Consider the following 13,317-nt stretch of genomic DNA (forward strand, 5'->3'; position numbering starts at 1 on the left):
CCAGCCCCATCCTAATTACAAACAACCCCACCTTTTATTGCCTTATGTCTCCAGTTTCCCTGTTTTTAAAAACAAAATGGGGACACATGGGTGCACGATAAGAACATTTCAAATCCAGATAATTGGTTACTTACCTAGTGCCCTCAATGCAAATCCTCCCCTGTGTTCTTTAGGAGCGGAGCTCCTGTATTTCCCTTTAGATAACTAGATGATAATGTATACGAATCTGACCGTGGCCCTTGTGATTTTTTAGAGCAAAAGCTTGGTGTAGAGGGAAGGAATCTGTACGGTAAGCTGACAGATGGAGCTGTGCTTGGGTCTTGCTGATTTCCCAGTCGGGCTGCCCATTTCTTTTCCGCAGGCTCTTGGAATTTGTGGTCTGCTGTTTCATGTCTCGTTTCTCATGTAGTCAGTATTGGCGCTGGAATTTGCTACGTGGCTGTCTTCTCTGCTTTCTCTTACGTTGTATTTCATGGTTCTGAGCATTCAGCTACGGTCATCGGTGTCCCGATCGTTGACATGTTCTGTGATCTGTGAATGTGTGAACACTGTTGGTATTGGTTGAAGTTCAGTTTTGCTGCCATCATCTTTTCTCTGCTTCTCATATCACTCTATTCTTCTAGGCGGATTTTATTTGAAAACTGAATTGGATTCTGTCTTTGCCCTTCTGGCTTGGAAAATCACCTAACTCCTAGAAATTTATCTGTCATCACAGCATCTCATGTCTTACAGCTTCAGCTGTCACTCACATGCCTTTTGAGGACCGGTCTCCTATTTCAAAGTTCTTCCTGGATCTTAACCCAGTATCCCACAGATAACTTTAAAACAAACAACTGCTTTCAAAACTGGGAACTTTCACCTTCCCCTTCCAGGAAAAAGCAAGTAAAACAAAAACACTGTCTGTCTTTTACTCCTTAATGCGGTTAATGACGTGACCTCTGGGTTCCAGCTAGAAATGTCAGTTACCTTTGTCACTTCTCTTTCATCGTTCTTTTCAGTCTTGTCGAAAAAGACGTGTTGACCTTCCTGTTCCCCTCCTCCCTATCTCTGCTGCTCTCAGGCCTTTCCCAGCTCTCGTCTTGGGTAGGGAAGTGGCTTTCTGTCTGATTTTACTGGCGGTCTCTGTACCCACCCATCCTGTACCCAGCTCCCAGGATGACTGTTAATCTGACTCTGCGTTGGCCCTGCTGGTAAGCTAGATAATCCCCGAATCGCCTACACGGTAAAGCCCGCAATTTCTTTAGGGCTCTATTTAAGGACCTTTACAATCTGTGCCTTCAAATTCCTTTTCCAGCTTCTCCCCCATCTGTGAACCTCTTGTTCTAACGAAATTCGACTTCCCACTGCACCAATGCTGTGCTATTTCTCTGCGTTTTGTACATAGTGTTTCTTTTGCCTTAGTGAATCCTACTCGTCTTCCGAGGCTGAACTCTTCATAAAGCCTTTTTCAACATCCCTACTGTGCTCCCTTTACTCTCAGCACTTCATGCGTTATTTGTGCAGCACTTATATTGCCTTATGTATGGTGATTTGTCATTGTTTTGCTCTCTGCCTTATGGGCAGGCAAAATCTTTTCTGTTTTGTGTGCTCACCCGTTCGGCATTTGACACCGAGATACTGAGAGAGGAAGCCCTCATGGTGTTTATAATGAATCTGGGATATGGTAACAACTTAAAAGTGGTTGTGGAATGAACTGACAGAAGGAAAAGCCTTTCAAATATATAAAAATATAGTCTGTAATAGTCATTTTCTTGTTTCTCCTTTTTTCACCGTTCCTTCTTATCCTTGTGAAAATCCTGTGTCTCCATCCTTGTGTGTTCTAATAAGTGAATGCTGTCTCTTCAGGGGGAGCAGGTGTTTGCAGAGTGTGACACGATCTGAGGAAGATCAGGCCTTCTAGCCTAGGCCTTTGGGGTTTCTAGAGAAGCAGGATGTGGCGATCGGAGGCACCTCCATCAAGGGAGGTAGGACCAGGACCGCAGTGTCTTCTTTCTGCGTTGATTTCTTGCAGTGCTAATGGGGATGCAATATTTTGAAGTTTTTCCATTTTGAGCTTACTGTAGTTAGTGATTATTTTCCTTCCAGTTACGTTTTCTAAATACTCGCTTGTTATGAAGTCTTCAGTTAATGACATTTCACACTGATGAAAAAAAGTGACCTAGAAATTAAACCTGAAGTTTTCAGAGGCTGCTTTAAAGCTTTCTGGATATGGAAGGTGGAACGTTAACTGGAAAGAACAGTGCCCCTGGGGAGTCAGAAAAGCTAAGTGCCGTCGAAGCCATGTTGTGACTTGATGTAAGCCTCCTCTGAGCCCTGGTTAAAGTCATAGGATCGGGTGAGCTTCCAGTGAGAATATGTGACGGAATTTCCAGAGCCGTGAAGCACTTAGGAGCTGTAAGGTAGTGTGTTTAGGGTTTCCAAGCCAAAGAAGAACCAAACTGCTACGGAGGGAAGTGGGGGAGCGCTGTCGTGGTGCATTTATCTGTCTGATGGCCAGTTATACATGGAGTGGTATGTGTTGGGTGCTAGGCCGAGCGAGTCCCTTGCTCCTGCCTCCCACCAGACGACAGAGCTTTCAGTCCATTGGTGGGAGACATGTTAATACCCACACAGACAGTTGACGCTAGTATAATAACATATAGTGAAATACACTATAGTCATATGATTTGCATATGAGGCATATTAAATGCACAGTTTTACAGATAATTGTTACAAGTATCTCAGAGGCCTACAGGATGGTTTTATTACTGCAAAGTGCTTCCTGGCTTGAACAAATACTTTCCGCAGTGCTGAAGTTGGGAAATAATACCTTAACTGGTTAAATTGGGCCCTTAGGTCTCACAGGTTGCAGTTTGACCTGTGAAGTACCTAGATCCTTGCAGTAATGGGCCACATTGCAGTGCACCCTGCTATCTTCCTAGGAGACCCAAGAGGGAAAGTGTCCACTTGCCCATCTTCACAGAGCCCCTCCAAGAAAAGCGGGAGGCTTGTGGGGAACTAACAAGATGAAGTTAGGTGACACAGTAAGTTATTTACCAAGACTGCCCTCTGTGGTTCCTGTTAGGAGCAGTCTGTCCGGTCAGGTTCTTTTGTACTAGACAATTACCTTGATTGATTGATTGATTGATTTTTTTTTTAAGATTTTATTTATTTATTTGACACAGAGAGAGAACACAAGCAGGGGGAGCGGCAGAGGGAGAAGCAGACTCCCCGCTGAGTAGGGAACCTGCCGTGAAGTTTGATCCCAGGACCCTGGGATCATGACCTGAGCTGAAGGCAGATGCTTAACCAACTGAGTCCCCCAGGTGCCCCGATTTCTTTCTTTCTTTCTTTTAAAGCAGTTATTTAACAGTCTTTCCCTCCAGGAATTGTAGGTACTTAGTATCTTCATCTTGTCCATTTGGGTCTGTAACCTATAAGTTTTAGAGGACTTTTTGTTAGAAATTCTCGTTAGCGGTGATAGGGGAAGAAAGAAAATAATTTGGTATCAGTTTCAAATGATCCTGGAATGGTTAGAGAGGGCTTGGCTACAGTAGCAAGTAGATCCAAACATGTAATGACAAAGTTCATTTCTCAATCTCAGGACAATCTAAGGTGGTTATAGGTGTGTGTGTGTGTGTGTGTGTGTGTGTGTGTGTGTGTGTGTTTTGAAGGAGGGGTGGCCCTCTCTGAAACAGTAATCCAAGGACCCAGGCTGCTGGAGGTGCTTCCATTTTGAACATGGGGCCTCTAAGGATGCTGGGGAGTCAAGTTCCCCATGAACTGGAAGGGGTCAGAAGATGGAGGAACAAGCCTGAGAGGTTTCATGGGCCAGGCCTGCAAGGGGCACCTGTCACTTTTATTTGCATTCCATTGGCTCAAGCTCAGAGTGATATCCTAACTGTGGTCAAGACAGAGAAGTGTAGACTCGCTGTGTGCTGAGGAAGAAGAAAAACACTGTCTTTGCCACAAAACCCAGAGCACTCCGTTTCACTTTCTGTGACTTGTTTTGTAAGTTGTTTTGCAGTAAAGATTCTGGAATGAAGCTGACGAGAACAGAGGTGAGGAATCACAGCCCTATGCTTCTCATTCCACAAGTATCTGAGGGCCTGTTACTTGCAGAGTATCATCTTAAGAGCTTTGAGGAATAAGGTGGTGAGACATGTTCCCAGCCTTCTAGGGGCTTCTAGTCCAGGAGAGGTTGAGAACAGCTGTAGCTCACTGGAGACCTCTGTCAGTGGGCCTGCCTAGGGAGGCGGGGCTAGCGTGGGAAGGACTGTCATCAAGGTGAAGAGGTTCAATGATGGGTAAAGGTAATAATCACTCCCGGTAGTCACCACTTTGAGGTCAGCATGGAGTGGGAGCCTGAGGTGCTGGTGGCCTGCTGAGCTGTGGGTTCTTGAAAGGGGGGCCACGGGGGTCAGAGAGATGTCATGCTGTAAGAAAGCCATCACAGAAAAAAAGCAGGGTGGTAATGGCAGAGTTCTGTTTGACAAAATGGCTTCATAGGACCTCAGTTTTTTCCTGTCCTGACACATGAGGGAGATGACACATTTCTGTTAGTCACCGTGGTAGAGCCTCTAAGAGGGGTGCAGGCACCCACTGGGGTGCGAGAAGATTCATACCACAGGGCCTCATGCAGCACCGAAAGCCCACGAGTGAGTCTGATCTCTCGCCGTCCCTTTAGCTGCACGCTCATCGCGGAGCACTCTTTACCTTTGCTCCTCAAAGGATCACGAGCAGCTTCTAACACTAAGAGAGGTGCCCGGGGAGACTTGGTGCACAGTGCGCTTGCCACTCAGAGGCAGGAGGAATGCACGAGGTTTGGGTGACTCAGGGGAGGGGGAGGTAGCTTTGAGCCTCTTTATTTTGATACAATTATATCTGAACTGTTGGTTGGAAAGTATGGTAAAAAGAATAGGAGGGTGGTTAGCGTTTTGCTGTACTGTTTTTTTTTTTTCAATTTCACAAGAACATTCATGCTGTTAAAATAAAACTCATGCGCCTTTAAGGAGACACCAAGCGTGGTGGGGTCAACGTGTTGACCCCAACGTTCTAGCATTTTGGCCAGTAGGTTTTGCCAGCCTCGATATGGATGTCACACAGTATTTTCATCTGTATTGTCTCATTTGAATCTTGGCCATCCTGTGAGTTCAGTGTGGCAGGTTATTGTAGTTTCCTTTTAATAATAAGGGAATTGAGGCTTTAAGTGGTGAGTGAATACACCTGCCAAGTAGAGGCGGCCTTCTGACTCCGAATCGGAATGAAGCACTCATTGAAACACAGTTCAGTGATCTGTTTGACTCCAGGGGTAGACAGACACAGGGCTCTGGCTCCCAGTTCAGTGAATGAAGCACTTCATCTCTCAGAGGTCGGAGAGTCAGTTAAAATACAGCCTAGTTTCTCTGACCTCTAGCTGAAGTCAGAAACATGATTTTTGGTATGGAAATCCAATAAAAGTGGTAGCTCTGCTTCCCAGGACAGCAGTCACGGTGGCTCGGGTGATGCCACTTCAGATGACAATACCCGGAACCCGGGTCACTCAGCCTGGGTGCCCCTACTCCTTCCGCTCTTACAGCTCCTTCTGTGATGGCTTCATGCCAGAATCCATGGGAATTTCCCAGAGCTCTCTGGAAGCAGAATACTGACTCCTGTTACATCTTTCTTTTGCTCTTGTGCCTTTGTAAGATTTCTGCAGACGTTTCATCTTCTCAGCAAATATTTAAGATTCTGATGTATTTTACAAAATAAATATGTAAATAAGAGCTGACCCTGTCCATATAACTTACTTTGCAAAAACAGTTTCTTTTGGATATTTTTGATATTCTCTCGTGTGGTCTGCCCTTCCCAGGTTCCCCATGAAACAGTTCTGCAGCAAATTCCTCGTGATCTGGAGCTTAGGGTCCTGTGCCGCCCAGCGTGACCATGCTACCTGCTCTCTTCTCATCCTTCTCCACTCTTTGGCATTTGCCGAACAGCTGCATGTGTCTGGTACTGTGCTATGTTCAGTAGTAGAAAAGACAGGATAGTTTCTTATCTACTTGGAGCACGCTGACTGACTCCTGGGCGTGTGGTTAAGACATTACCCCCTAGTTGACGGTCATTATCAGGGCCTCCATGTTTTCATTATGGCATCGTCGTTACAGATAGTTGGCTGGGGAGGGCTGGAATGGCTCTATTGCCTTTTAGACGTCTTCTGTTACCCGACTCACCCCAGTAAGCTAAGCAGGTCTGTGCCGGCCCCAAGGCCCTGGATCGTATGAATTTGAGTGGTTTGGTGTTAATCCTATTCCTTTGTGATTTTTATCCACGACAGGTTTTCGTCTCCGGGCCAATTTGGCAATAGACCTTCACCTTCTTTAAATAAGATACTATCAGTAGCTTTTTGCTATCTCCTGTTCTAATTCTAGACGTTCTGTTTGCCCGCTCTGCAGCGGTTGGGGATATTTGAAGAGCCAGAAAAGCAAAGACCGGTCACGTATTTGGGATCTGCAGTGTTAGTGGGTTTATTGGTTGGAATTCTGCAGCTGCCACTGTAAGTTGAACCCAGTGTGTTTGGAGCGCCCGAATTGGGGGCCAGGATTTGTCCGTTTTCCGGAAGGGTCACTGTAGCTCTACCTTATGTCTTTTTGCCAGTCTGACCAGAGGTCCCATTCAGGCAAAATAATTAGGTTGTTGACTTTGTAATATGAAGGGTTTGAAGCAGAAATGGTAAAGTCGTGTCTTGTATATAAAAAGGGAATGATCAGACTTTAAGTTTATTTTTTTCAACGTAGAAAATTTCAAGTGTATTTTATTTTTTTAATGTAGACAAAGTGCACATTCATTTTTTGCCTCTGTGCGTGTGGATAAGACTCTTGGTTTTTAGCACCCAGGAATATGTTCAACAGCAACAACAAAACAATCAGTTAAAAAACCATTACACTGGAGGGGATATTTTCTGTTCATAATAAGTAATTAAGAGACATTACTTTTTTTTTTTTTTTTTAACATTCCCAGGAATACAGACGTTTCTGTGGTTGGACTGCTAATGAGCGTCATGTCTAATGCATGCCATTAGGTGGCATCTTTATAATTTGAAAGTTATTTCCATGTTTTATGCAAATCAGTCGTAGCTAAGCTTTGTTAAGTAGAGTAAGCAGAGGGTATATTTGTGTGGGGTTTTATAGTTCAACGACTGTTTGTGGGTGTATTTTCTCATTTAAGCATTGTAACACCTCCAAATCTTAGAGAAGTAAGTGAGCTGAGGTCCGGCAGCTGCTGTGTGGCAGGCGAAGGGCTCACCCCGGTGCCCCTTCCTCTGGCTACACTTGCTGCTTGGATCCCTCTGGGCATGTTTGTAGAGATGGCTCAGTGCCTTCACGGTTCTGTCTGCCCTTAGCCTCTAAATTCACATAGGTAGAAGGTCTCTAGCAGCCTTTGAAAGGGGCTTGTACACCTATTTTTGCATGTAGAAATCATTATTTTAAAGTCTTAAGATATTCATGAAGGTTTTTTCCCCTAAAACTTCTGTTTAAACCTTCAAAGAATGAACTGAAATTTGAAAGGATCATTTCTGAAGAAGCTAAGGGCCGAGGGAGATTAATGATTAAAAAAAAAAAAGTAAATTGTGCTAGTTATACTCATGAGTGACTTGGTTTTAGACATATTCATGCTGTAATTTTGAGTGAGAGTCTGGCATCTGACACTAGAATTTCCTCAAGTATTTTTAGGACCCGTGAAAATATGGTACTGACAGGAATGGATTTTATTCTTTTTTAACCATCTTCTGTAAAGGATGACTCTAATTCTGTTTTATCTATTCTTGTTCTCTCTCTCCTTTTTCTTTCTTTTTTATGTGTAACTATTCAAAATGTTTAACATTTAGTATAACCGTTCTATTTAATGCCACAAGGAGGTAGTTAGATCTTATATGTCTTAACAGATACAGAAACATGAAGTCTTGGTTAAATATGAAAAGGGATTACCTGATAGCAAATGGCTAATGTAAAACTACATATGTCAATACTCTTGAGACAGAATTCTAGGTGCAGTTGCTGCTCTAATGCATTGCTAAGGGAGGGTGTGAAGTTTCCTCCTCTGAAAATCCTCAAGAGTGGATTTGATTCTCTTCTACTTGGGGGCATCAGTCCTTTCCCCTTACGACAGTGCCAGTACGGAGATGCCCTGGGGGCTGAGAGGCGTACATGGTGGTCCCCTGCGGGAATTTACAGGGACTGTTCCATTAGTCAGTGCATTCTGCTTCTGAGGCCCGGAGAAGCTAGTATATACCAGGAATGATGAATGAGTTTATTATTGCAAAGCTATAGCCAGCTCTTATAAATACTTAGAGTTATTATGGGAACATGAATGGCCTGGCTAAAGTCAAGGAAAAGATGCTGGAGCTCAACTTACGCATTAGTGGCAACTTCTTTTTGAATAAACTGTTCATGATCAGGGCTTCCAGAAGGTATAATAAATAAAAAGAATCATTTCAGGATCTTAGGATTTTTAAAGTCTAAGGAGGAGATGCTAAGAGACTAGGAAATGACTAAAAGTGGATAGGAATATAGGGAAGAAGGAAAGGGCTGGCTGGGGTGGTCCACAGTCACTAGATTCCTGAAAATTAAGTATAAGCTTCTGGCTCACTTGTAGAGTTGGTGATAACTAATGAGTGTCCCATTTCTTCTGCCCATTGGTACAAAACAGTGAGACGGTTTAAACGGAAGCACCTTACAGCCATCGAATGCCAACATTTGGCTCGGAGTCACTTGGCTGTGACCCAGCCCTTCGGTCAAAGATGGACCAACAGAGACCCGAACCATGGTCTCTATCCTAGACCCAGAACAAAAAGAGGGACTAGGGGTATGTCTTCCAAAAATACCTTGCATTTCCGAATCTGTAGTGTGTGTGACCTTTGACTATCTCCTGGTATTTGTAAATCTTGCTGCTGTGATTCTGTAGTCCTGTTGCAATAGTTTGACACGTTTTCCATTTTGGTGACTTTCCGTGAAAATGGCATCCTATGAAAGCGGTTGACCAGAGCCCCAGGAAAACGTGGCATGACGGGTTGCGTTAGCTTGCCTTATTACAGCGTGGTGGAAGACACGCACCAGCATTATGCTCTTCCCCTCCAGAGCCGCTGTGATGTCCTGGCTCCAGCGGGCCATCACTAAGCCCGCTGTGCCATTAGTTTTCTCCAAAATGCCCCCGTGCCGTACTTTCACAGTGGATTGTGCTCTTTGTCACCTTGTACCCGGCGGCTGCAGGAGCCCTCTCCTCGCCTTCAAGGTGTTATTTCTACCAAATCAGCTGGATCGTACAGCAAGTTAATACCCTTGAGTTCCGTTTTCTGTCCTGCCACTCAGGCACCTGCCGTGAAATGTTTCCCTCTTACTATTACGGACGCAAGCTCAGACTTGCCATTGCCTGGTATTTATTATTAATTACACGCAAATTCTACTTCTGGCACTTTGGTTTTCTTATTACCCATCTAGGTGCCAAACGAATTCCTACTTTTGTTAGTAATACCTGTCAGGAGAGTCCTGATTACCTTATTTCCCTTTGATGTATTTAATTTCAGAATCCAACTCAGATCTTACCTAGTCATATTTAACTATTGTAATACATGTTTATCACTTTTTGGAACTACCATAACTGATGTATGCGGCAGTTTTAAACTCGGTGATATTTTGTTTGTTTTGTGTGTTCTGTCATGAGTTCTTCACTGACAAGGACTTTGTCAGCGTGTGTACATTTCCGTGTGGAGTCCTGGCACGGATTCCAGAGCAGGCTCTTCGTGGATATTGGTGTGATAGAATAGCACAGTTAGAAAATACCAGGATTTCACCCGGGCCTGTTGCCCTCAAGCCCTGGGTTTCTGTCACATTGCCCCAGAGTCAGTTATAGTTTTTTCTTCTAAAATAGAAAAAATATTAAATCCTATGAATTCTATTAAAGGCTAATCCTAGTCTTGTTCCTCTCTCTTATTTTCCACAGTAAGAATTCCGGCTACAGCCACTTCAGGAAGGAACCATGTATTTTGTTACATATTGATAAGGCGTTTAAATACTTCACTGGCACTTTACAATAGGGCTTAAAAATACAGTGGTGATGTGTGAAATCACCGTTTGGACTCCCTTAAGTGCCTGGAAGTCTGAGATCAGGGACCGTGTTTCACTTTCTGTTTGTCTCAGAATCCTAGGTGCTGATTGAATGCCTGTGGAATAAATGTGTGGACTAGTTAAGTATCACCCTTATCATATGAAGAGAATTCTGACTCCCTGCTTTTTATTTTAAAATCAGTTAATGTGTCAGCTTCACAGGAGGAGATAAAAATAAATTAAAAGGGTTTTAATTGAGGCAAAGAGTGGGTTTTCCTGAATCCTGATAACTGAAGCATTTTCTTTTCTACTTACACAAACTTAGATTTTGTGTTGTACGAGTAAGGCAGGAGAAGTGAGTTCTTGTAAGTGGGTGTGTCCGTGTGAGTAGTTGTTGATGTTCTGTCTATCTATCCATTCGGGTGTTCAGTTTGTATGTACCGCAAGGTAGAACGTGGTCCTCAGACCATCTGGAGACTGGTGTCTGTCTCTTCCCATGTATGTGTCTGACTACGTGATAGAGCCAAATAGAAATATTTTCTGGATTAAGCTGTATATACAATCAGTTGACCAGTAGCTAGATTCTTGTCTCTGTTCTCTATTGATGTACACTATTAAAAATTAGCTTTTCTCATTTGGATCAGCAGTGGGTCAGCGGTCCCTCCTATCTTGTTCGTTGTGTTCGGGTTCTCTGTCCAGGTCAAGGATGTCAAAGATACGACACTGACTTCTTCCCAGCCGGCCAGCAGCGGCGCATCAATGACATGGCCAAAAGCAATTCTGTGGGCCAGGACACCTCTAAGGACTCGGAGGGGGAAATGATCTTTGCTGCAGAGAGCAACTGTGCCCTGCCTCAGGAAGATGATGGTGAAGCAAGACTGGGCTCCTCAGGGTCTGCTCTGCCTGCAAGGAAGCGGTCTCGGTCCTTTGAGGACGACAGGAATCAAGCTACGGGGACCAGTCCGTGGGATGGGGTTTCTAAAAAGACTCCACGGCATCGTTTGTCCCTGTCACGCGCAAGACCCAGAGAAACCAGGCAAGAAGCCGAGGACTGTCTGTCTCGGTGCTCTGTGGAGTCTGGAGAACCTGGCCAAGAAGTGGAGGACGTTGGTCCTGATCCCATTCCTGACTCTTACTATGGGCTTCTTGGGACCCTGCCTTGCCAAGAACCCCAGAGCCTCATATGCAGCCTGCCCAGTGAAGTCCTAAGGCACATCTTCGCTTTCCTCCCTGTGGAAGATCTCTATTGGAATGCGAGCCTAGTGTGCCACCTTTGGAGAGAGATCATCAGTGATCCACTGGTATGTAGACCGCTTGTGGCTCTGTGATGCTTTCTCGAAAAGCACACAGGATAGCTTCGCTTAAAACAGACCTCAGATTTTATTGTTTCTTCAGAAATGGTAGCTTCCATTTGCCTCCAGAATAATATCCAGATTGCCTGGAGGCATTTAAGGCTTTCCATGTTTGTCCCAGTGTTTGTTTATACGCTTGTTGCCCAGTTCTCAAGATACCCTTGTATTCTGGCCACCACAAGTGATTTTCTGCATCCCAACCATCGGCTGCATATTCCTTCCCCTCTGTAGGTTGGTCCAGCTCCCCCCGCCCCAACCATATAAAGGGCCCCTCATATCTCTGTTGACATCTCATGTCTTCAAGGCTTCAGTGTCTACCTAGGAAAGTGAAATAGAAATTTCTCACTTTCTCTTCCTTGTGCTTCTGTAGCGATTTATACCTCTGTTTGAAGCTTATCACATTCTGTATTACAGTTTAGAGAACCTGTGCCTCCTTTTAAAGGTTTTATTTATTTGAAAGAGAGGGGGAGAGAGAGAGCATGAGCTGTGAGCAAGCAGAGGGAGGAGCAGAGTGGGAGGGAGAGGGAAGGGGAAAGAATCTCAAGCAGACTGCACTGAGTGCAGAGCTGTCTTGGGGCTTGATCTCATAACCCTGAGGTCATGATCTGAGCTAAAATCAAGAGTTGGACACTTAACCAACTGAGCCACCCAGGTGCCCCTCTTTCTTCTCCTTTTAAATTATTGGCTCATGGATAGAACCCTGCTGGTTCTATTTGTTTTTGCATTCTCCATTGTGCCTCATGGTATTTTATATATAGTAGGTGATTCATAAATGAGTCTTGTGTGGAATCACCCTGGTGTCGCTCTTGCCGTTGATAGAGTGGGCAGCCCACGCTCTCAGAGGAGACTTCTGGTGCTGACCTCATCCTGTCCCTACTCTGGCACCCTGCCCTTCTGTTGGTGCTTCAGTTACACTTCTTCCCTCCCAGCTGTGGGCTCAAGGGTCAACCCGAGACTGGGAGCATGTTTTGCTTGGCTTATGATATCCCTTAGACTAGCCATTGGGGATAAACCCTAGGAAAGAAGAAGAACTCTCCCTTCAAATATAGTGAAGTTTGGAAATTTAGGGATGGAGGGGTGCCTAGGTGGCTCGGTTGGTTATCTAGGTTATCTAGGTTATCTAGGTTATCTAGGTTATCTTGGTTTTGGCTCAGGTTGTGGTTTCGGGGTCATGGGATCTAGCCCCGCATCAGGCTCTGCATTCAACACAGAGTCTGCTTGGGATTCTCTCTCCTCCTTCCCCCTCTTCCCTTCCCCCCTCTCTTGCATGTGTGCTCTCTCGCTCTTTCCCTTTCCCTCTCAAATAAATAAGTAAAATCTTCAAAAAAAAATTTAGGGGTGGAGTGCAAGGTGAACATATCAAGACTTAGTACATTTTTCTTCTAAGCACAAAAGGTTCTGGATGAAATTTCATATCACTCTTGCTCCATTCTTTGCTTAAGGTCTTGTCTCCTACTTTCTGAGAACTGTCTGCCTTTGGATGTGAACTATGTTTTGTGTCATAGTATTTCTTCCCACTAAACTGAGATGTCTCCCGTGTGAACTGAGGAGTCACAGATGGGGATAAGTGAGTTTTCTCCATTTTGCTTGAGAAGATCTGGGGAAAGACATCCCAGCGAATATTCTGTTTACCTCTTGAAATGGTCTACTGACAAGGATGTGGTGTATTTATTTCTGGTGATCTGTCATAGTTCTCATTTTCCTTCCATTGCTCATAGTATCTTTCTCTGGCTTTGATTGAAGGTTATGCTGGCCTCACAGAATAAGTTTGGAGGCTCTCCCTCCTCTTTAGTATTTTTGGAACATTCGAGAAGGAATGATATTAGTTCTCCTGAAGGAGTTAATGCTTAGTGGGATTCTCCAGCAAAGCTCTCTGGTCCTGGACTTCTCTTGGTTGGGAGGTT

At 44.5% G+C, this 13,317-nt stretch overlaps 1 protein-coding gene across 6 annotated transcripts in view; it reads left to right on the forward strand.

Moving 5' to 3' along the window:
* The window catches only part of FBH1 (F-box DNA helicase 1), a 63,634-nt gene that overhangs the window by 1,299 nt on the left and 49,018 nt on the right, over window positions 1-13,317 (forward strand). For 4 of the 6 annotated variants that reach the window (XR_004620660.1, XM_034643585.1, XM_034643584.1 and 1 more), the window contains exons 2-3: window positions 8,668-8,823; window positions 10,761-11,362. Coding sequence is in view for 5 of the 6 variants with exons in the window: in XM_034643585.1 (XP_034499476.1) it covers window positions 8,668-8,823; window positions 10,761-11,362 (758 nt within the window). In the remaining variant the exon portion in view is untranslated. Of the gene's footprint in view, window positions 1-6,499; window positions 6,515-8,667; window positions 8,824-10,760; window positions 11,363-13,317 lie in introns of those variants that run through there. The other 2 variants (XM_034643587.1, XM_034643586.1) reach the window with 2 other exon arrangements.

Source organism: Ailuropoda melanoleuca, chromosome 15, assembly GCF_002007445.2.
Source record: "Ailuropoda melanoleuca isolate Jingjing chromosome 15, ASM200744v2, whole genome shotgun sequence".
Lineage (NCBI taxonomy): Eukaryota > Metazoa > Chordata > Mammalia > Carnivora > Ursidae > Ailuropoda > Ailuropoda melanoleuca.